This window comes from Coturnix japonica, chromosome 22 (assembly GCF_001577835.2).
Source record: "Coturnix japonica isolate 7356 chromosome 22, Coturnix japonica 2.1, whole genome shotgun sequence".
Taxonomy (NCBI): Eukaryota; Metazoa; Chordata; class Aves; order Galliformes; family Phasianidae; genus Coturnix; species Coturnix japonica.
In genome coordinates this window covers 177,999-202,827 of record NC_029537.1, presented here as the reverse complement: position 1 = coordinate 202,827, position 24,829 = coordinate 177,999, and the positions used below count along the sequence as shown (strand labels likewise).

General features: G+C 43.5%; 1 protein-coding gene across 3 annotated transcripts in view; it reads left to right on the top strand.

Moving 5' to 3' along the window:
- Positions 1–638: 638 nt before the first annotated feature.
- ADRA1A (adrenoceptor alpha 1A) overlaps positions 639–24,829 on the top strand; it is a 29,418-nt gene continuing 5,227 nt past the window's right edge. The window contains exons 1-4 of one of the 3 annotated variants that reach the window (XM_032448888.1): positions 639–858; positions 1,077–1,224; positions 6,432–13,874; positions 15,260–16,869. In XM_032448888.1, the coding sequence (XP_032304779.1) occupies positions 15,987–16,869 (883 nt within the window). In that variant the 5' untranslated portion in view covers positions 639–858; positions 1,077–1,224; positions 6,432–13,874; positions 15,260–15,986. The other 2 variants (XM_032448889.1, XM_015883047.2) reach the window with 2 other exon arrangements.

Below are 24,829 nucleotides of genomic sequence, written 5' to 3'. Positions count from 1 at the left end.
TATCACCTTGCCAAGGCATTCCTAGATTGTACTGAGTTATTTTCCCTTTTATTGAAGGCATTAATTCTGGAGGATTTTACTGTCAGGCAGCCAAGGGGACTCAAAATCTGTCGACAGCTCCCTTGATACCAGAACAAACAAAGGAACTAAGTACACTCCTGCTCTTGTTTTATGGTAAATAACAACAGATCACACCCTTATAAGACCCTAAATCTGAGCTACAAAATGCTCTGGAAAGCCAACAAGGAAAGGTCCAACTACAGCAGTGCCACAGCTGAGAGCTACCAGCAAAAGGAGCATGAGACCGTTCAAAACCCTTACCAGCCACAAAAATAGCAACAAGCAAAGTTTGTCCCTGGTCTCTTGGCTTCAGCAAGCATCCCGTAATGCCAAAGACTTGTCATCAGAAGCACCAACAGGACATGGGAAGAGTGAGCTGCTCCCCTGCCCTCGCTGCTGCTCAGGCTTGAAGGCAGCTTACAAGCAGGAGAGAGACCAATATTGACATGGTCTGATAGTGAGAGGGCAAAGGGGAATGGCTTTAAGAGACAAGATTTAGGTTAGATGGTAGGAAGACATCTGATGTGTCATTGGAGCCCAGAGAAGCTGTGGGTGCTCCATCCCTGGAGGCATTCAAGGCCAGGTTGGATGGGATCCTGAGCAACCTGGTCTGGTGGCTGGCAACCCTGCCCACAGCAGGAGGTTGGAGCTGGATCATCTTAAAGTTCCTTCCAACTGAAGCCATCCCGTGACCTATGATTCAACAATTCAACCATTCAGCAATTCAGTGATAAATCACACGCCAGTAGGAATTCTCCCAGCAAATGACAGCTGAATGTGCTTAAGCCATTCAAAAAGGTATTAACAAATATTTTCAGCTCATGGAATTACAGGGACTGGAGTCTGAGAGCTTTGGGACAACTGCTGGACAGTTTATTTTCCTTGTTCCCTTTCTGCTTTGCTTTTCTGAGAATATTTGTACAACCCCCAGCTGAAGTGATCTTTGACACTAAAGTTTATTTTCTTTCAGTTTCATCATTTGTCGCTGATGCTTTGATTTATTTCTTTCTCCACAGAGCATAATATTCAAAGCTCTCTGCAGTGAATGAGTTTACACCGCCAGGAAGCCAGCAGGACGGAGATCAAAAGCACTTGTTAAGGACCTCAAATAGCAGCTGCTGAAGTCAGTGGGAAAGGATGTTTGCTGGCTTTGGCACATTTCAGGTCAGACTCCAAAAAGCAAATGAAGCTGCCTGGAGAGGGGGCTGGAGAGAAGCAGAACAAAATGGGAAATTAGATCAGATTGGATGAGGGACATTTGTTTGGAGTAGGAGGCGGAAAAGTAACTTATTTCTGTATTTGCTCAAGTACTTTGTTTGTGCTGCTTCTTATCTTTAAAACCTTTTAGGGCACTGTACAATAAGAGGGTCTGGATTTTGTGCAGGTAGTGTTAAGGAACCTCAGAGATCACTGTCTCTTCAATATCTCTTTCTCCTGCTCTTTTCCTAAGGATACACTCCATTCTTTCCATCTCATACAACCCCTGACAGAAAACCCTGAACTTCATTCAAAGTTATTCTGCTGATGGGCTGGAGACAAACAGTGTGAGGGACTTTATGAACAGTTTACAAGTTCAATATATTAATGGTTCTGCTGAGACGCAGATTGTGAAATATTAGTGACTAAAATAGCTCCTATGATTATCTTTTGTGATGCCTTGAAATTACTTTGCCATAAACATACGCCTCCTCAGATACTGTTGGAATAGATTACTGCCAGCTATCTTTCACTCTCCGGGAAGTTAGAAATTTTAAGTGGAGAAAAGAGCTTCCATCTCTTTTCCTGTGCAACTAGAAGGATTTCTCAGTGTTATTTAGCCTAACTCTATGGAGGAATGATTTAATTTCCAAGTTCAGTCTTCCTCCATTTAGCCAAGATGCTGAAATTGTGACAAATATCTTGGAGTTATAAAAAAAAACAAGGTAAGAGGAAGAGATAACCAATTAGTTGTGAACCTTCTGATTAATTTCACAAGCCTTCTGTCCACCTAACTGACAATTTCTTCTAAACAGCAAGAAAAGCTTCCCTACTAAAGTGCATTTTTCAAGGCAGTGCAGCTTTGACTTCAGTGTGAGTGTTCTAGGAGGGAAACGTGTGAACGTCTGCCTCATGAAACAGCAAAGAAGTTGGGGGAGTACAAAAGAAAATACTAGTTGATTTCCAATGGTATCTCAAGTTCCTTGCCAGAGAAATAGAATAAAATTGAATGCCAGCCATTAACAAAATCTATACTCTTTTATCTGATGCTTCAGGCAGGGGCATTACATCCAACTAATTAGTTAAAAGACGAGGCCAACAAACTTTCCTAAGAAGTTTGGCATTGATATTGCAAACTAGCTCAACAGAGTTAGCAAAACAAGAAGACATCCAGCTATCCTTTTCAATAATCTCTGTGCTACTGGAAGCTTTTGCTAGCACAATAAACAAGAAAAGCAGCGCCTCTTCCTATTCAGATAATGGAGACAAATTTAAAAAATCATTTCACGGTGGATGAACAGCCAACTTATTTGTAGCTGTGCTATCATAAAGACATTGTAAGCCTGGAATCGAAATGGGGAGAGAAACAAATGAAAGACTGGGCAGTTTGTGCTTCTGTGTTTGTTGCTGCTCCCACAATCTCTTGCATGAAATTGGGAGCCCCCTGCAACCAATGTGCAGGCTTCTGCTCTGCGTCTGATGATGCAACCAGTGAATATTTACTTCAATAAAGGGCAAAGATAATGCAGTGCATTGCAGCCTGGTTTCAGACAGACTTAATCTTTTGGGGATGTAATTCTTTCAACCTTGCTCCTCATCCACTTTGTTTCTGAAAACCAAGGAGAATGATTTTGCTAAGCGTGGGCACTTTGAGCTTCAGAAATATCCACTCCTTAACCACAGCTACTTTGCACACAGCTGTTCTTAAACCTCACCTATAGGTAGAATTAAATAGGAATTTTGGCTTGAGCATCCTCTGATCTCTTTCTTTATAACTCTTTTTGTCCAACAGGCAGGAGAATCAGAAGCCACAGCAGCACTCATCAAAAACCGAGTCAGCTGTTGGCAGCATATCAAGGCCTGGGGAAATATTTTAATCAACATTAAATCGGGTGGTTTCGAAATCACATTGTCTTAGCACCGCAATGAATTCATTTCACTGAATGTGTTTCATTATTAAAGCCCAGAGACAGAACTGATCAGGATTTGAGCAGCCATCCAATAGCAGCATCCTTGTAACCAGATTGGTAACGCTGAATACAGATGACCATCTTTAGGAGCTAGCTGTAAGAATCTGAATTATTAGTTGCCTGCTTATTAGTCTTGTTACCTACTGTCTTCTTACTTGGCTACTTGAGGTTCCTCGCTGATATCCACTGGTGTTTCGTAGTTGCAACAAAGATGTGGTTATTTAGTGAGGAGTGAGAAAGCACAAAACTAAAACACTAAAGCTGTTCCTGGGTTGGAAGTGTACTGATAACAAAATAGCTTAAAGCTCATAAGATTGTGGGATGCTCTCAGTTTTGCCTTCCAGTCTCTGTAAATCAAATACAACCCACCTGTATTCTATTCTGTCAAAGTAGGTACCCCAGATTAATCCATCTCACTAATAAATAATTTGAGATTTTCCTGTTTTGGGGTTTATCAAGATGGCTTTACACAGAGAAATACTGACCATCTCGTACTCAAGTATCTCAGTCTCTGTTAATGCTGAGAGTTATTAGTGCATGCTATCATGGAGATGGGTGTTTGGAATAATTGGGTGACTGGGACTGTGCCATGGGAAGAACTGATTGGAAGCAAGGCTGTAAAACACAGTTGTCATGACAATCTGTGAAAGACTGTGGAGTGCTGGGATGTCTGTGTTTCAGTCATCAGTCCAGATTTTGTCACTGTAATCATATAGCAATCTTTGGCTTTACGATAAAGGAAGAAAATATCAGTGTTAACTGATAGAAGGAAGGTTTTAGTGATAGAGAACACCTTAAGCCTGCCCTTGGACCATCAAGAAAAAAAAATACTGTGTGTTTTAAAGCACAGCAATGCCTTACGGTTGGGTAAGCATGATATGCTCTGCCCAGATAAGAGCAACACGCCGTGATTTGTTTGGCTGATGCACCCCGATGCCACGCAGCGATGATGCATCAACCAGAAACACTCATAAATCTGCAGATGCCTGAAAACCAACGTCACACATTTTTTGTTAGTGGAATGTAACATCTTAATGCGTAAACTGGGCAGCCATGACTCAATTAAGAGCAAAGCTATTAAGCTCTTACTACAAATAACAGAAGACTGACCCATACTGCTGTCTCCATTGTAGTAACACCTTAATATCCTATTCTAGCTGTATATTTTGTGTTGACAGCAGTAGGTGTATGACTGATGGATTAAGATGAGTGGCCATAACTTTTAGTCTTCTCCAGAACTATTAATGAGCTCATTAACACAATGAAATGACAGACAAAAGACCCAAGGTGAGAAGCTAAAATCAATAAGCGTTGATTTCTTTGTATCAAATAGCTTCCCTTGAATTTATTAGCCTTCTGTACTGCCGAGCAAGCAAAATTATCATTTACTGTAACTGATAGCAAGTGGTGATCAGAAAACAAAATTAATGACAGCAATATTTCAGGCAGCCCCAAGCAAATAGGCAGTAAGGCTGAATATAGATCCCCAGTACTGTGCCATGAGAGCCCTCCAGGAAACCTACATTGCAGCACTTTCTGTACTGTGATTTTGGATCTGTAATTTTCCAGCCCTGGCAAAATCAAGCCATGAGGTTGTTTGTCCCCCGATCTCCTTCAGTCTGCACAATGTCTTCAGTTGCTGGAAGCTCTGGGTCACAGAAATAAAGGTTTGCCCCTTAAAAATGGATTAGTCAGCCATCATTAGCCATCCCAGATGTTGTGTCATTTTTCTTGCACACAGATAAAGATTTAATAACTGTTTTTAAAAGAGAAAAAAAAAAGAGAAAACTAAAATGATCTCTGGCCTTTGCAAAAAAGTCCTGAGGAGACAATTAGGTTAAAGCAGAACAAAAACATTTCCATCTTTCCCATGCTCTAATTGAGGTCATGAGAGATACTCCTCAGTTAGGAAACTGTTGTCTTTGCTTAATTATTTTCTCGCAGAGTGAGACAATATAAGCTGTAGGAACTTCACTTTGATGGTGAAATTTAGAGTTCTTTCCTTTTTGTCTCTTTGTGTCTCTGTTAGTTGATTATAAATGCAACCAAAGTAGATGGATCAGATATAGGCACATACATCACAGAGATAGGCACAGTGAGATAGATGAATATACTAATTAGCATTTACCTGCCTGGGAAAGAATAACTGCAGTGGCACTCATTACATTTTGTTCTACCAACCCTATTTTTCCTATGCGTTTGCTGACTTAATGTGTTAACACTTCAAAACAGGACGTAAAACCAATTCATTTACAGTTCATTAATAATCTTAAGTACATTCTGTCACATGTCTGCTTTCCTTTGTGTCCTCAATGCCAGCTTGGTTCTGTTGTGAGAGAAGATGACATTTCTCACAATTTTCAGTCCTCTGGGGCTCTGATAGTGGCAGTCTCCCATTACTAGAATGGCAGAAGATCAGTTTCACTTCTTCATTCTCCCTGAACGGCTGTGGTTGTAACTAATTTAAGCACAGATGTCTTTTTGAAGGAACACAATTAAGCAGTTTTATTGTTCAGCTCAACATGGCATTCACTGTTCCATAGCTTAAACCACTCAGAAGAGTCCAGCTGCCCACCTAGATGCTACCCAAACCCACAATGCACCATTTGTAATAGGATCCATTTTTTCCTCACTCTCCCATAAAAAACCTGTTATTATCTCTGACCACCACTGCTTCCTTACAGCTGGGAGCCCTCCAGTCTGAAAATAGATGGTTATAGTTGACTTTGTGTTGCTTTAACAATCTGCTCTCCTTGTGCCTGTCAGTTGAAACCATCCCAAAATCAAGCTATCAATCACAAAATCACTGAGCCAGCCCTGAGCTAGCAGGAATTATCACTATCTAAGTCATCTCCGTGGGCTACCTGTCCAAAATCTACCCAAGCAGGTCTTGATAAGAAACCTGACCGTGTGCTTTCTTGGCTTGGTGTTTTGAGCCTTTAGTCATGGGCAAACTCAGCTGAGTCAACATTGGGAAATATCTTTGAAGGCAGAAGAAAACATTGAGACAACCAGAAAGTGCTGCCTTTCTTGTTAATCAGGTTCAGACTGTACTGCTGCTCACCAGCAAAGCTGTAGCTCCCAAATATACTGGTTCCCAGGGAGCACTTTTAAAGCAGGAATAAAATCATGGAAATGGAAAATGGATGCATTGCTTTCCCCCTTTATATGCCTCATGGACATCGTTTAATCTTTTTCCTACAGCCAAACTTGCATCACCCAATGAGAGGAATTCAGAGTGAACGAATGGATCCGGCCCTGCCTGACTGCAGAGCGTTAATAATTGTGCTGAGCTCCCTGCTTCGGTTGCTATTCACAACAAAATTTTGGCCAACCACAAATGAGCAGTGTTTTAGATATCAAAGCCTTGGAATGGCTTGCCAGCTAAATGCAAGAAAGTCTATCTCTAAGCTTGTTTAAAGCCAAGACTCCCAAGGCACCACTTAGCACATAACAAGTCAACTTCCTAAAAATACAGACATCTCATAATTACGGTGACTTCATTCCTTGTCTTTGCTTTGTGCATCATAAGAGATTTGAATTCCCCAGTCCAAGCTAGCAGAGAAACTGCCCATGTCTGCACCCATAAAGGCAGCTGCAGTGAGCTGGGGATGGAGAAGCCAGTAACACGATAGATGATATCAAAATAATGAAGCAGTCCCGAGTATTATGCTCTCCACTCTCTCATGACAAACACAATTCATAGATGCTTAGTTTAGCTTAGGAGCAGCCCTAAAGAAAGATTATTTTATCTCCGTTTTACAACCTACTCAAAATAGAGGGCTTTGCTCTCCCCATCCCCAGCCCTGCACCTAAATCTTAAATCTTGTTCTTCCTACACTGCTCTATCATTTGTTAATCCTGATCTCTAATAAATGCCATGTTTGAGAAAGATGCAATAGTACACAGGGATAAATAAATTCAAGTTATATATCCAAATAATCATCTAGCAGCAACTGTCCCTTATGCCTTGCCAGTGTTCCTCAGCCCTGAATTTAAAGACATCACGTTTGGCTGTGACAGGGCCATCCATCTGCACACAGCAGTTATACATCTTGCTGAGTACCCACAGCAGCAGCACTTTATGGATGGCTGCAGATGCGTGGCACCAATGAGAAGGAAAGAGTCCAGGAGGGCTGAGCAGAAGGTTATTTGGGATGCCTGGAATCAATGCTCCATTGCCTGAAGATGTTATTTCATCTGTTTCTCCAGTTTTTACACACTCACAGTGAAATCAGGATACTTTCCCGCTTTGCAGAGGTTTCATAGAATCGTAACATCATCCAGGTTGGAAAAGACCACTGAGATCATCATTTCCAACCCAAACAGTTCCATTATTCTACACAGCCCATACTTTAACCTCAAGCTGACTGCATTTGGTATTTCCCAGCTGACCAGCACAGATTGGTCTCTGCCCTTAATGTAGTGCCAGTAAACAGGAAAAGTTTTACAGGACTAAAATATGAATGCGCTGTTTGCTCAATGAGAGAAGGCATAAAAGCTTGAGAACAGTTGGTTGCAAGCAGCCATTTAGCTTGCAAGGGCCAAAAAGTGAGTGCTAGAGCAGAAGAGCTTCGGTTTGCCTTGTATAGAAGTAAAAGGAGGATGTTTCCCAATGTGGGTGAATTTCTTGCTGGCACAGAAGTGGAGGAGCTGGCAAAAGAGAGTGAATAAATCGGGTCCATCTGCTCAGAATTAACTTCTGAGCTCTTACAATCCGCAGCGCAGCAGTAGTGCACAAAAGGAGCATGAAACCAAGAGTGTGTGAGTTATGGTTGATCAGGACGTTTCCAACTTGGCGGAATTTTCTTGTGGTGATGTGCTGGTTTTGTCAAATAGAAGCTTTTTTTCTCTAGAGCTTCAGTCTTCGTTCAGAGCAAGGCAATGAACCTTCATTAAATAGCAAGGACAGACCTGCATGGAAACCACCATGTTGCCATCCCAAGGCAGACGGGCTGAGCTCATTCTGCTTCTGTTCTAACGCAGGATGAAAATGAAACATGAAACTTGAGCGGTTACAAAACAGATTTGTCCTCTCCCACTTGGCTCTAATGAGAATGTTTTTGGACAGAGGTCAGGAAGGGCATTACATAAACATACAGGTCTATTCCACATCTTTAAAGGGAATTCCTGCGTTGTCTACTAACCATTAGTGACCATCAGGTTGCAGCAAACACTAAGCCTGCAGTGATTCGTACCTTTTGGACAGCCACTGCTAGGAGTTAGCACAGGTAGTCAATAGCAGTCAATAGCTTTCCTCCTGCCATGGTTCTCCTGATGCTAACTGAAGTGTTTCCACCCACCTTCCCCTCAATGGAACCTACTGATACTCTACACCCTTCCAGTTCATTGCCCAGTTCCTTTTCTAGGGGGTCCCTGTTTGTGAAATGCTTTAAATGACCTCTCACGTAGGGTTGGCTCTGGTGTCATGCAAAAAAAAACCACCCTATTTTCTGCATAGCATTCAGGTTTTTATTTTTATTATTTTTCTAAGAAAAAACCAAAGCGCATCACTGCAGACAGATTCTGATGATTTGAGAGTTTTGTTTTCTGATACGCTGCAAAGAGTGGGAAGAAAAAACTGCAAGGCACAACAATTCATTTCTGGCTTTCTATCACCGAAGCATTTATCGTTCAGTTCTCTAATATAGTCTCCCACTTCAGGCAGAATGAAAGCAGAAAAACACACTTATAGTTCTTTTATTTAAGAGAAAATGTAGTTTGTACAACTAATCTTTATGGTGTGTTTTTGCAGTGGTAGGAAAAGAACCCTCTGCAAGAAGCAATGAACTTTGGCTGATGTGAGCAGAGATATTTTTCCAGCCTCCAAGAGCTGGTTTAAAATGTTTTTATATATTCCAAGCACGGTCTTTACCAGATCAAGCCAATTAATCATAGATTATCCCTAGTTGGAAGGGACCCATAAGGGTCATCAAATCCTCCCCCTTTATCACCTTCACCTTTCTGCTAGAATGAACTGCTGTCTGAGCCCGTCCTGTTAGATCACTGTTGGGAGTAGAAGGTGCAGCAACAGTGTGCTGTGTGATACCAGGATACCAGGAACTCTATTATTATTAATCCCTTGAGCAAATCACACTGAAGTATGGACAAGAGTATCCTATACCAACAGTTGCAGAAGCAGTAACACTCTCTACTCTCACTCAAAGCCATAAACATACTTTATAAGCCCAATCTTCCCTGGATCAATGATCTTTGCAAGGGATTTTCCAGTCTGTGGGGCAAGAACTGAAGTGGTTCTCCTACTCCAGACCATGAATGCTTGTGTCTACTGCCTGGAAACTGAGTCAGGCACCTAAACATAAGTGATGCAACTACGTCCTTCACATTAAGCTTAGGAGAAAGTTTCGTCATGGGATCCAGCACTCAAGATTGGTTTCTCTGATGTTGAGTCCTAGGAATTCTGTGTGTTGTTTGAGCATGGAAAGGGGAGGGAAAAATCATTTCAGTTTGGGTCCGTTCCTCAGATTACAGAGAACATTGTGTCCCCAGATTCTGTCAAAAATCAGCACACACTGGCACCAGCCATCATGGGAAGTTCTGTGCATGTGGCAGCAGCTCTAAGGACACTAAAGACACATTGCATTTCCAGGAGTGATCAAGAGCCAAAGTATCGTCCTAGGTGTGTGCTAATGACCACGTGTCAGTTCAGAAAGAAGCACAGATGTCTGCTTACTGCAGGCCAAAACCACTTAAAACACTTAGAAACCACTTAAAAAATAAATAAATAAATAAATAAAAACTATGGTAAACACAATGGCAAGAAAGTAAGAGATATCAAGGGAATCAGTAGCATCACGCCTCTGAGATGGCATTTATTAGGTGATAACAACCGCATAAAGCTAAGGAAGTGTTCTCAACAACAATAAACGCTGACTATCTCCAAATACAGGCAACATAAATGTCAGTCTGAGAGCTGAACTGAACCCAAAGGCCACGGCTGAGGCTGACTGGCCATTGCCAGATATCTGAGCTGGATTACAGAGCATCCCTGCAGGAGAAGTGTTGTATTTTTTGTGGTTCTTGTTTTCATTTTCCCCTGTGTGACAGCAGTCAGCACAGAGCACAGAGCAGCTCATGGTCCTGCTCTGCAGCCACAACCATGATGCGTCCCCTGCCTCCAGATAATAACCTGTCCAAACAGTGGGATATTCTGATCCCTTTCACATTTGTGGGTGGTATTCAGTATGTGGCCGGATTAGTCCTTAGAAAGAATCAGTGAGAAGGATCCACATTTGCTTATAATTGCACTCAGTTTCTTGAAAAGCTGCTGCTGGCAGCTCTGCTGTGGTCTGGAGAACAATAAACAGCACCGTGGATCATTTCTTCTCCGTAAAGTGGATTTACAGAACCCCATTTCTTCTTTTTTTTCCCTGTCATTTCACATTGAAATTTAGTAACTTTTGTGGCAGCGAAAGATGTCAGAAATCTTGGCTTAATAAACATCCATTTTGAGGTATTAAAAAGCAGGTAGGGAACTCTTGCCATGTCTGTCTTCACACACAGGTGACCCAGGAGGCTCAAGCCAAGTAAGGCAAGGTCTGTAAGGCAAGAAAACAGCACATCATGCCTTCCTCTATAGGATTACACCATGGGATAGCAAAGCCATCTCTAATTCACACACAGAATCTTCCAGGGGCACTGACTGGAGTGTAAATAAAATGTATAGCACCATTGAATTCAACTCCTTAACAAATCTGTGCTTTGCAAAAATAATTACCATTCCTGACTGTTGAAGTTGTGAAATGTCAGGCAGTTGGCAGAGTTTGTTTGGATTTGGGGCTTTGTGCTGTTTCTTTGTTTTTCGTAAGATGTTAATTTGCCGTAATTGTGTTATGCAGTTTTAAGAGCCTGGCTCCAAGGAAGGGAATTATTGGTGTGTGCATTTTAGTAATAATGATTAGAGGGACAGGAAAAAAAAAGGAGAAACTGAGACAAGAGAAGGAACACATTGCTAAAATGCTCACATCCTTCCCAAGAGAGCTGCAGTTTGTTGCTTTAAGGGGAAAATTCTGCCTGTTGTCTCTCTGACACCTGTGCATTTCTACAACACAATTAATTCAAGGCAATTAATGGAAACGAAGGCAGAAATGGGCAGTGACTTGTGTTGTGACACACATGGAAGCTGCGAACTCCTGCAGTTTGAGGTTCTTAAGAGGAAGAATCCACCTGGGGAGGAAAAAATAAAGCACAACTGCTTGTTGATGCTACTGTAGCAATTCCTCAATATCTTAATTAGGAACACAGCGTGCTCTGCTCAGACCTGAAGTAGCTCAACCCCATGTTGCTTAAGACATAATAAAGCAGATGGGCAAAGGAGCAGGCAGGTGTGGCAAAAGCTAAATTCACATCCCACACCTGCCCAGTCAAATCCATAGCTGAGGGGCCAGGCTGGTGGGTTGGCTCCTAAAAGGCTGATGTAGTGGCTTTTTCTCTTGGAAAAAAAAGGCTTTTACCCCAGGTTAAACCCTTCCAGGAGTTTGAGCACAACTTCAGTGCCCCACAGCCGTTTTCCATATTAAAGATCCATGTCAGGTTAGGGCAGAGGAAAATGGCACTACAGGAATGCAGCAACAGCATCATGAGAAAGGACCCAGCTCGACATAGGAGACAAAAAAGAAAAGAGCAGAAGGGATGAAAACTAAAAGAAAGGCACTTTTTTCTGGGTGGATTTTTACAGCAGTGGGTAAAAATCAATCTTCCCCAGGCTAGAAGATGGCTTTGTTCTCTAGACGTGGTTAGACTTGTTCATATCACCCAAGCAATATGTCAAGTCACTCCTCATGAGTTACATGGTAACTCTAACGTCTCTATTGATTAGGCAGCCTTCAGAACGGCAGCCATACACAAAAACCAGGGCCCCAAATCTTCACCCACTGCAAAGTGAAAAAGCACTGCTGGCTTTAATGAAGCTGCCTGGCTTTACATAAATGCATGGCTCCTATCTGCCTGGCAATCAGCCCATGCTTAAGTGAGTCAGGAACACGGTGAAAAAGTCCCCATGAATCCCAAGATGGAAAATTTGAGACATCTGTAATACTTGGACATCTCATTATTAAATGGCTTTTAAATAAACACACAAACCTGTCTTGTTTGAAAGCTTTCAGCCCAATTTATCTTCAGCTCAGCTGTGCTACAAGCTCCGGGCTCTCCTAATCTCAAAAGGCAGAGCAATGGGTCCTCTTCCCTCCAGCTGAGGTTTGCTACACAGCATTGAGCACAGCTTGCCTTTGGGTGGCCTTTCTATCTTCTCCAAGCATAAGCAAAACCCCAACTGAACCCTGAGGGTTTAGCAGCAATCTTCACCACTTTCTGAAAGACAATCAGCTCCAACCATACCAAAGCCAACAGCACCACAGAGAAGAGCTCCACCTCCTCCAGCATCACAGGTTGCATTTCTTGATTTCCAGCATCCCTGCTGTTTTTATCCTCAATCGTTATCAATACTAAACTTCTGAACTGGCCTTGTGCAAAGACTGCTCCATCAGTCTCAGCTGTGCCAGTCATCCTGCCCCATCCGTCTTCATCTGATGGCACACATGGACCATCCTTTGTTCAGTGAACCTTCTGACCTTGGACTATTTGCGGTCTCTGGATGTATGAGTTCTTCACTGCAATGCATTCATTTTCTCTGAGAATTTTCGTGGATAAACAGCTGTCTGGCACTTCCTTCTGCTTCCCTTCAGTTCCACAAAGACATCTTCCAGCAAGGGAATTACTCACAGGGAGCTGGTATGCCATAATACAGGGCTATTAACTGCAGCTATGAATGTGAATTTATTTCCATTGTGCACTTAATAACTTGGAACAAGCCACCACCATGAAGAGGTCATATGGACCAGTGACCTCATCCTTTGCTTCCTCAAACATGCCCTTAAGTCCAGGTATCATGTTCCTATTTCAGATTGCCTCCTTGAAGACAAGCAGGAGGAATCAGCAGGGATTTGCACTGCACACCTCCAGGATTTCTCTGCCCAAGAAGGAAAGCCCCCCAGTGCCAGTCCCCATGCTGCACACCCAGTGCTCCATCCCAGTGTGCAGATAACAGGCAGTGACAGCCATGCTGCTCGTGTTCTTTCCTTCATGCTCCATTTGTCTGGTAGGCAATTCTCTGTTCACATCACCACAAAAATTACTTGTTAGCCTGTACCACCAGAATTGCTCTCTAGCCTGCAAACAGCATCTTGCTAGCTGGCTTCCGCTGTCTGATCTCTGCAGGGACTGGCAGTTTGCATAGGGCAGAAAAAAAACCAACACTGAACACACCACTTGGCATCAGATAAGTGCTCCTTCTTTCTAAGCAATACGGGAAAGGCAAGAGATTACGGTAACGCAGGGATACTGCCTGCTCCAGCAGCAGAGCAGCAAAGTTCCTGCTGCTCCTTGGCAGCGTGGAGCCGAGAGCTGTGAGTGGTGCTGGGCTCCCAGGGATGCTGGAGCTGAGATCCCCCCGGGCACTGGGATATTGGGAACCAGTGTGAGTCATCACAATGCTGGTGAGGAAGGAGAGGAGCAGGGGGTGTGCAGGCAGAGAGTCCCACCTCTGCATGAAGAGAGGAGGCTGCTGTGCTGTGGGGCTGCCCATCCCCTTCCAGATGCTCAGAGCTGTTCCTTCTGCTACAGACTGAGGTGAGTGTGTGCTGGGGGGCACAAGGGGTGAGGGTGAGCTCTTCCTTTGCATCTTCTCTCCCCACAGGCAGAATATCACCTGGTTGCTTTGGAGCATGAGTATCCATCAGGCATTTTTGCTGCATCTCCTTATCTTACCTTGAAGTTTAGTTCCAGGTGCTTAAAAAAAAGCAAGTTTGATGATGGCTTCATTTCCTTGTCCACCAGCACTGCTATAATGACCACAGTTACGGTGATCACAAATGCGCAGTGCCACAGCCTATTTTCATTGATGTGCTCATTAAAATCTGTCATGTGGGGGTTGGAACCCTCCAACTTAAGTCATTCTTTCATTCTGTGATCTCCTTTCTTGGAATTATCCTTCAACTCATTTCCTCCTGGGGAAAAGAAAATACAAAGATTGAATTTGGTTTCACTGCAGGGAGGGCAAATTCCCACAGTGGAATATCTCTCCATTTCCCTTCCCCATTTTCCCTGTTACAAACTGGGCATTCCAGAGGTTTGGGGTAAGAGTTGTTCCAGATTTCTTTGCCCAAAGGAAAATGTGGTTTTGTGACCAGGCTACGTGACATTTCTGCTGTTTGGTGTTTGCAGGAGGTGTGATGTGAGGGACTCATCCAAAGACCTATGCTACAACAGTCAGCCTTACCTTAGATTTAACCGGAGCATTATTGGTGGTGGTTTTTCAGATGTCCCATCAATATTTTGGATGGCAGTGTTGTACCTACATGTAGGTGTTGGGAGTGGATCTTAGCTGACATATGCAGTTTCTCTTTGTAGTCCTGAGTCTCAGTTCCCGGTTTATTCTCACATCCCCATCTGATGTACCTTTTCTCCATATTTAGTCAGCCGAGGCTGAGCTTGGCTTCCAGATACATGAAATGTTGTCTCTCTCAGTAGGAAACTTGTTCCTTGCAACATCTTCTGCTTGGCAGAAGTTGCTTTTCCTTATAGATTTCCAAAATTGGCTGTTAGCTGGACTCGTGAGTAGTTCAGTGTGTAAACGGAGTCGCTCAATAAAGAAATTTCAGGTTAAATTCTGGACTTACAAATCTGCCTCACAGTCTGTAGTCCCAAACTGTGTCCTGCAGGCTTCTCTCTCCAAGAGCTGCTCTCTGCAAGTGAGCTGATGATTGGGATGCATTGCTGTCCCTAAAGGAGAGCAGAGTGCTGCTGAGAAGGCAGTGAGAAAAATCCAAGCGACAAAATCCACATTGTTCTTGTAGTTGTTAAACAATGCTGGGCCGAAAAAGGTTGGTTCCACCAGCTGGAGACAGCGTGAGGAAGGCTCCCTAAAATAGCTCCCCACTCTATTCTTATATGGGAACCATAGCAGTGAGCGAACGCTGCTTCTGGGAATCGCATTGTGCCTTTGTCTCTTCCAGGGGTTGATCATCTGAAAGCAGCACAGCAGCCTGAGTCAACAGCGTGGCAAACTTCACTCTCCTTCAGAGCCAGAAGCGGATGAAAACCAACTTCAAGGAGCTCAACTGCCAGCTGCTCCACATGCAGAGGCTCAGATCGACCCTTTGGACCCTACAGAGAAGTGGTGGCACACGTCCCAAGTGACGCTGCAACAGCCTCCACCTGCCAAACTCTTTTGTAAGATAGAATCAAGGCTAGCAGACGGTAATTAAAAGCACGAGTGACTGTTCCTCTTTGGAGAAACCTGGATTTGAGACCCTATGGAATATTTTTGCTCCTTAAATATTCCTTCTTCCCAATTAGATAGAAATGACTTGCACCTGTGATTATAATACTTCTCATCGCATAATCCTGGAAAGCAGGAAAAGCAGCCTCAGTTCCATGTAGCCTCACTTCTGCACCCCAGGAACAATGCAAAAGGGGTTAAATCTGACTTGGAAACGGAGGCAGTTCGCTGTGATAGAATAGTAAATATCTGGGGAGAAAAGAAGGCTTTTGACTATATTTTTGGATCCTTCTCATTGCTCCTGGTGCTGCACTTCTGAAACTTCCTTAAAAAACAATTCCACCCAGCAGAACCAGGCGATGTTGCCTGCAGGACGTTCTGAGGACTGATCCCATCACTTCTTCTACCTGAAAAGGGCGTGAAGTACAGCAGCCTTGCATGACCGTTGCCAGCCACTCACCATGGTTTTCCTCTCTGGGAACTCATCCGACTGTTCCAACTGCACCCACTCTGCAGGACCCGTGAACATTTCCAAGGCCATTTTGCTGGGTGTTATTCTAGGGGGGCTGATAATTTTTGGGGTTCTGGGTAACATTCTGGTTATCCTCTCTGTAGCCTGTCACAGGCATCTTCAGAGTGTCACCCACTACTATATAATTAATCTGGCTATAGCCGACCTCCTTTTGACATCCACTGTCCTGCCCTTCTCAGCTACCATGGAGATTTTGGGCTACTGGGTCTTTGGGAGGATCTTCTGCAACATCTGGGCAGCTGTTGATGTCCTTTGCTGCACCGCTTCCATTATGAGCCTCTGCATCATCTCGATAGACAGATACATCGGGGTGAGCTACCCACTGCGATACCCCAGCATCGTGACGGAGAAGAGAGGCCTCCTGGCTCTGCTGTGTGTGTGGGCACTGTCTCTGGTCATCTCCATTGGACCTCTTTTTGGATGGAAGGAACCAGCACCAGAAGATGAGACCATCTGCCAGATCACTGAGGAGCCCGGCTACGTGCTGTTCTCTGCACTGGGCTCCTTCTACCTCCCCCTGACCATCATCCTGGTGATGTACTGCCGGGTGTATGTTGTGGCTAAAAGGGAGAACAAAGGTTTGAGGTCAGGGCTGAAGATGGAGAAATCTCGTTCTGAAGCAGTGACCCTACGGATCCACCGCAAAAATGCTCCCGAAACGAGCGGGTCCACGGCCAGCTCTAAGAGCAAGCATCACTTCTCCGTGCGTCTCCTCAAGTTCTCCAGGGAAAAGAAAGCAGCCAAGACCCTGGGAATTGTTGTGGGATGCTTTGTTCTGTGCTGGCTCCCATTTTTTGTAGTCATGCCTCTTGGTAAGTAATGCACAAACCCCTTCTACAGCATCTTCCCCCGAGGGAGAGCTGTGTTTTTGCCTGTGTTCAATAGAGCTGATCAGAAGAGAGCTGAGGGAATGGTTTTCTGTTGGAAAGCTGTCAGAAATCAAAACATGCATCAAAACTGAAGGTGAAAAATGAAAGTGTCAAACTTAACCAAGCAGGTCTGGTTCAAAGGGAAGCTAAAATGCTGAAAAGAATGAAACTGATTTTGACAGTCTTTTTCCACCTAGAAAATACTCTTTCAGAACAAGGACTTATTCCTGATCAGTTCTGCTATAGGAATGGTATTTTTGCTGCATGGGTTTATATTCTATTTTGCGGCCAGTTCTTTGGGTGATGTAAGTTTATAAAAGGTCAACCCATAAAAGTGTTCATGGTCTCAGCAGCAGTTTACTGTTTCAGGACAAAACTCTCTAAGTGCTCAGAACCCGTTAATGCCCTGCTATGAGAAATAATCAGCTCCCTAATAGAAGGTGTCACGCTATGAAATACCATATTCCAAATGAACGTCTTTTTAATTTATCACCCATCCAGCCAAGGCGCAGCCGTGAGGATCCTCCAAACTAATTTTACACTTCCCTGGTTTGCATCCTACATGGAAACCCACAGGGCACACTGGCCAAACACCGGCTGCCGTCTCACCCTCTGCACTGAATACAAATATTTATTCCCCAGCCATAACTCTAAAGGGGAGGGATGTGTTCTGTCTTGCTATCACCGAAATATAAAGTAATCAGAACCTTAATTAAACTTTGCTCAGTCACCTTTGATGTGGTTTCAGGATTTAGAACCAGAATGCTAATTTTATGATATATCTGAGCGTGGCACATCACATAAAGTTTGCAAGGCGAGAGCTGTACTAAATGCTGGCATTGGAAACAAGGAACCTTCCATCTACTCTGTCCAATTTCAGCAGCTTTTCTACAGGCTCAGGCTGTATAGGAAAAATAAAGTGAGACTGCAGAATGCACATGAGTTTTAGCTAGTAGTGCTACACTGCATACAATGAAAAGGAAGAAGGATGCTTACCTAACTACTAAAAGGTTTGGGAGATTATTTTCTTTTCTTACACCTTACAAAAGATGTTGGGTTCTTTTTCAATTAACCTCTCCTGGGTTAACTTGCTTGTTTCCCCCCCAAGAAAAACATCACGAAAGTCAACAAACACACAAAAAAAAGGTACGGATTCACTCTGATTGGTCAATAGGTGGAGGTGATGGAGTAGGAGTTGGAGTGTGAGCTGTAGGAGTTGCATAAAGGGAGCCCTGGAAAGGCTGGCTCTGCTGCCCAGGGTGTCAGCATGTTGGAATGCTGGTTGCCAAGATGCCTGAAACATACCCAAAAAGGGTTTGTGAGAACACATCCAACACGCTACTTTTCATCTGCTGTGCGGTTGCACACATGGCACTGTTGCTAATTTGCTTTGGATTAGGAAATTTGCTTGATTGAAGACCCAGCTCTGCGTCTTTCTTTGATCCCTTATAAAGCAACTTTCTTCAGGTTATTAGCTTCCCTGTCTTTGTGGAGTTGCAATGTTGTTTTTAAAGTCTTTCAAAATGACTTGTTGATTTGTTAGAGACAAGGAGCTGTTAAACTGACAAGAGGTGCAAAAGTAAACAAGCATCCTGAAGCGGGCTGCTCCACCTCAACCAGCATCATCAAGATCCCTTCATTTCTTATCAGCCCTGACAGCTGGGAACCAAGGTGCAGCTAGAAGCACCTGGCTCATTGAAGCACACAATGAGCAGGGGTGGAAATGTTTGGGGTGTAGGTACAGGGAAGGCAAGAGTAATAAAAGGAGATGGAGAGTGGGATAAAGGCGTGACATCCAGATCAGCAGATATCGCCAAAAATAAATGGAGAAACAATTTGAGTATCCCTGCCACATGACAATATCTTAATTGAAATCAGTGTGTAAAATTGCCAGTTGCAATCTATGTGAGTAATGTCTTACCTTCTTGGATCCCTCCATGGGAATGAGCATTATGTTCCATACACCTCCTCACTTGGCTTTGACAATTGTGGAACAAGCCAGCAAACAATAATCTTGTTGCATGGAAATAAATGAGGTTAGGGCGCTGGCATGCAAACTCTGCTTTCACAAAACGTCTCTGATTTGAAGGACTGTCACATCAGCTCATTTCCCCTGGAAGAAGACAGGTTTTCACTTCTTCGTGTGCTTTCTCTCCCTCTTTCCATCTGACCAGTGGACTTGCTCATTATTACACATAGAGCTCAGCCTATCCTCACAAATCATTTAATGAAACTTACCTAGAAAAGTTCTAACTCAAATTGCAGTCCTGATTGAGTCTCAGCTCCTCTCTAGACAAATGACTTTCTTAGCACATTGTGAGGTTCTTTTCCAACACAATTTAGACTGATTGAAATGCAGGTTCCGTTGTATCAATCCTCCAATTCATTTAAGCCTAAATAAGAGTTTAGTCTCAGAACCATCAAGAATGGTGTCCATTAACCTCTTTGAATGATACCTTTTCTTACTGAGCCCAAGTCCTTTCTGGCCCACAGCAGTGGAAATCTGATCCCATACAGCATTCTATCATCTGCAAATCTCTCTTTGAATTCTTATCGCTCCCCCCCACAAAAGAGCTGTAAACCCACTAATGAACGAACTTTATACAGATACTTCCTAGGAGGAATCGTGTCTAATGCTGCAGCCCTCGTATTAGGTTTTAAGCTAAGGAGACTGAAGTTCACATGCATCTACATCTGCCTGGTTTGTATTACCAGCAAAAAAAAAGCCCTATCAGGTGCATCTTGATGGCTCTTGCACATTTCAGGACCGTCTGAGGTTCCGTTCATTATGTTCTCCTGTCACAACACATTTTGATTGACTCCCACTGCTTCTGGCTGAGCCATCCTCCATCCTGCCCACTTGTTGGCGAAGTTATTGGGCTTCAGGCCGTGTTCCTTCTCATGACAGGGTTGGGTTAGAGATGTGAAGTGGGTGCCTGCTCTGTCCATGTTTTATTGTAGGAGGAAATCAGCTACCTGCTCCTGCCTTGACATTCACACTCTGCAACTCACTGTTCCCCTCCTGCTGACTCCTTCAGACACTGATGCTTTAATAAGCAAAAACTGAGAATGACTTTCAGAAAAATAGAATCCAGCTTGAGAGACACCAGTTTGAACATTATTTTTAGGGTCTTTTAGGGGCAAAAAAAAAGAGAGAAATGCTTGTGATTCATCCATTTCCAACTGTCTGACCAACAGTATGAATGGGAATTAGTAGTGTGAGATTCAGAAGTGAGCTGGGATTTATCATTGACAGGTAAACTGCAGGTACCAAACAGAAAGTCACCAATTGCCTGTAGAGTCAAAGCTATTTTGCTTGATGATGCTGAAGTATTGGCTAATTCTGTGAAGGCAGTGCCAAAATGTTTACAAGCTGGGAGAGTAACCCCATTTACTGATGGGGAACATAAGGCAGAGTAAGTTAAAGCTTCCCTGGCAAGGATGGGAATCCCCCTTCTTATCTTTGTTCGGCTGATAATACCTAAAATAAAATGAATAAAAGCTGGGATAGCCTTGCCCTAAATAGTTTTCATATCAGAACATGCTGAATTCCAGCCATGGTGAGAATATTCAGAGCTGGATTCCCTATGATAGCATTTCAGCGTGCTTCCTCAGCCACAAAAAGAAAATAAAGGGGAAAGAAATCCAGAGTAGAGCCCAAGCTACAGAATGATGGGTCAGAAAGAATAAGGGATTTTAATGCTCTGTGAGTGACGGATTACAGGGCTGTGTGTTAAGACATTGAATGGGGAGGAAAAATAAAAGAATCAAGATATTTGGCATGTATGTTTTGTCTGATCTCAAGGGGTGTTTTTGTAAACACAGTCTGCAAAGGCCTTGTTGGTGTAAGCCAGTAACAGCTATGCTGCAGCCAATGGCAAAAATCCCATTGACATCCCCATGGCCAACATTTCTCTGCTGTCACCAAGTCCTGAAATGTGTCCCACTGACTCATAATGCAGCAAAGCTGGAGAAGGAATTGCTAACATTAATAGCCATTGAAATGCCAAGCAGGGAGAGAATGTGGAGCGAGTTCTGCAATGTGTCGTGATTCATATCCACAGCTTTCCTGCATGAGTTACCTGTCAAGAAGAAGGCTCGTCCTTGTCTTCAAAATGTTCTTTCTTTGTGCAGTCACCACCTGCAGGCACCTGGAGTAAATGAACCACGAATGTCATTTTCACTCCTTCTCCTCTCAGACATCACGGTGTTATTTAGAATTCGTTAGGGACTGAAAGGTGATGAATAATTCTCCCACCCCACCCAGCAGATTTCAGGGCTCGTCTTTGATTTGGATGCATGAGGGCTGGACAGTCAGCTTTTGCTAAAGAGTGTAATTCAAGTGTAGCAAACCCCAGGGATTCCAAATCACAACCAGCAACCAACTCATCTTTTCAAGCTGTCCTCTGACCCACGCCATTGCTTTTGCTTCTTATTATTTAAGTGAAAGCTGAGGTTTTGTTGTAAGTGCACACCTCCAGGAGCTGGGGCTTTGGGAGGAATAACCACTATGACAACAACATCAGCAAAGAGATCCTGAATCATTCCACAGCAAGGGAGCTGGAATTTCACTGGTAATTAAAACAATCTATAAACTGATGTTATCATTTGGGCTTGCCGAGGTAAGGAAAACTCAGTTCACCTTCCCATGTTTTTGGAGGGTTTTTTTTTCATCTACTTTCTAAATCTGCATCTGCACACAGTGAGACTGGAAATAGTTTCTTAGTGAGATGTTTGCTCTTTGCCAGAAATATCATCCATCCTAAGTGGGTACAACATGAAACAGAGCATAAATTAGGCCTGAAAAAATCTGAGTAATCAGAGCACTATTCCCAGGCTGACCCACTCCCAATGTCCATTTGTGCCACCTGTATCCTTTGGAGATACCCACACCCTACAGAATGACCCAGAGATCTGAATTCAGATCCTTGCTCCTCTTCCTATGGCTGTTTATTGCAGCTGAGAGAGATCCAAGCACAAAGCCTTTCTCATTTTCCCCCTGAATCAGCCATAATAATCCAGATCCTGGGACAAGCACAGCTGGGAATGTGCAAGACTTGACAGATGCAGGCTCTTACCCTTCCTCACATCTCTTCTCACTCAAATACTTAACCACTGTTCTGCATTTGCTGCACTAATATGATCATAAAAAATAACAGAAGCGTTTCCTCCGGTTGAAGTGTTCTTTGATCCCATTTTTGTTCCCACGGAAGATACTTTCCATACGGGTGGGACGTGCTGGGACGGAATATACATATAGAGTGCAGCTGTTGCATGTCAGCAGCAATACTTACACATGAATGCACTCTCTGCGGGGTGGCTGTGTTTGACCCGAGGTGCACATGGATTGCTGGTCTCGTGGAGTAAAGTTCACCACGAATGTTGAGCTTGGGAACATGAGATGATGTTCATTTGTCAGCACTGGCAGCACAGAGATGTGGAGTCACTGGTCTGTGGGAAGATATTAAGGATCCTCTCTGCTCCATCCTCTTTGTCTTCAGGGCAATTGACAGATCCCATAAGGCCTGAACTCTGTGACCACACAGCCACCCCTGTTTTCAGCTTGCCGATGCTTAATCCCAGGTGTCATAGGCAAGAGATGCAAAGATTTCAGACTTGTGCAAGGCACGAATGCACTTTTCCTGATTCCCTTGGATGCTTAAAGCCCTGCCAGCACAGTCCTGACAAACTGCATGTGGTTCTGTGCTCACAGCGTGCAGGGTACTGCTGTCCTCCCCCCAGGTGGGATTGGACTCAATGATCATTATGGATCCCATCCAGCTCAGGATGTTCCATGATTCTGTCTGATTCTGTGAGTGTTCCCATACATCCCTGCCTGCCTTTCCCTGAGCTCTGACTCAGTCAATAAATTTACACCATAAAAAGAGGGGAAAAAATAGTGAACCTAAACAGAGCTGTGAGATAGAGCTGGATTTCAACAATGAGGTCCAGGAGCCATGAAAATCTATAGGATCTTATTCCTGTGGTGCTAATGGAGATGATACAGTGTGAACAAGAATTCTCTTTAGTCTGGGAGCTGCTAAGTCCCTCTAAGCTGTCCATCAGTGAAATGACATGTGACATCAGCGCTGGCTCTTAAACAACCTATAATCAAGCAGCTCTATAACTTCTGACTAATGACACAGTCAAATTACATCTCTGGGGCTGAATTGGCACTTACTCACCAGGGGGTGCGTGGAAAACTTCTCTCTCAGAGCTGAAGAAACCTGAAGTTGACAACAGGAAAATAAATGGTGAGGGAAAGGAATGCAGTCCTGGTATTTTAGGGGTGAGCAATGAGATACTTCATGGCAGAGGATCTCAGGATGCTGATAGCATGTTTTATTTTATTTAATATTCATATAGCAAGCAATTGAGTTGTGCTACTGGCACTCAATAATCCTCAATCTGCTGTAAGCAAAGCAGGAATTTCAGCATCCTTTAAGTCGTAGAATCGTAGGATCTCAAAGGTTGGAAAAGACCTGTAAGGTCACCCAGTCCAACCATCTACTTATCACCAACACTTCCCACTAAGCCAGCTAGTCAGCCTACAAGTCAAAGACATTAAGAGATTAGATGAAATTTCCTTTGGTTCCAGCACAAACTGTTGGGAGAGAATGGCAGATGAAGGTTCTGAGCTGTTTTGCCACTATTTATTATTTTATGCCAGGAAAGACTTTAAGACCTCCACACATGGGATTTTTAAAGGTCAAGAGGCAAATGAGGCCATTACTCCACCCTCCTGTATGTCACCTACCAAAGGTTACCACCTCAAACTGCTGCGTGGGATACAGGCAGCCTTATGTTGTGCGACGTTAAAGCAGAGAGAACTCACCATTCTGCCTGGTTATTTTTTCTCATGGTTAAGAGCAGCCATTCTTAAAAAAAAAAATAAATGTTTTATTTCTACTTTAATCCTGTCTGGCTTTCACTGCCAGCCGCTGCCTGTTTAAATGTCTCTGCGCATTGAACAAAATACTTTATCATCAGGCTTAGCAGCTCTGTTTGAATATTACTCCTACTTGCTACCAGCTCCATCTACCACTGATATTAACCATGACAACAACATCACTGGATATTTCACTCCCAGAAAAAAGGAACACGCTCTCAGTGTTCCCCTGAAGAAGAGGTGGCTCAGGGTAGAACTTCTTGCTCTCTATGATGCCCTGAAATGAGACTGTGGTGAGATGGTGGGGGTCAGCCTCTACCCCAGGTAATAGCAATAAGATGAGCAATAACCTGCTGTCCCAAACCCCAAGTTGCATCCACCCCTGCAAAGAAATAGCTAATGACAACACGCAATGGGACCCACTCATAGCAAAGTTTGTACGCTGTCAGTTCATTTGCTGTACTCTGACAGTGTGTTGTTCCAAGGCAACAAATCTCTACACCAATGTACTAAAAAAGGCTGCGTTAATAAATTAGCATGCTGATCTCCATCTCCGCCCCCCTCAAAAGAACAGGAAAAAAATGAGCAAGAGGCAGACTCTGACACTGGCTCTTCACTATTTTTAGCAGACTTTGGCAAGGCACTCACATTCCGTTTCAGGCGAACCAGAAGTTGCAGCAAACAGGAATTGTTATTGTTTACCCATTCTTATACTCAGCCTTACACCTGGGCTTGTTTCACCTTTGTCTCAGCACAAGATGGGAGAGCAGTGGGTGTGCTGCACCTAAATGGAGAAATAAAGGGAAAATGGAGCGGGATTGGGGCATTCTCAGTGCTTTCATACTCTTCATCTTCCAATGACTTCAGCCAGAAAGCTCTCCAAGAAGCTCATGTAGATGTTTTTACTAGAGGCAAGTGGTGCTACCTTGCTGAGAAAAATCCTGAATTGAAGATGTACCTGCTTACACTGAACTGCAAAACAGGAACTGCTGCTTTGACATTGTCAGTCATAGA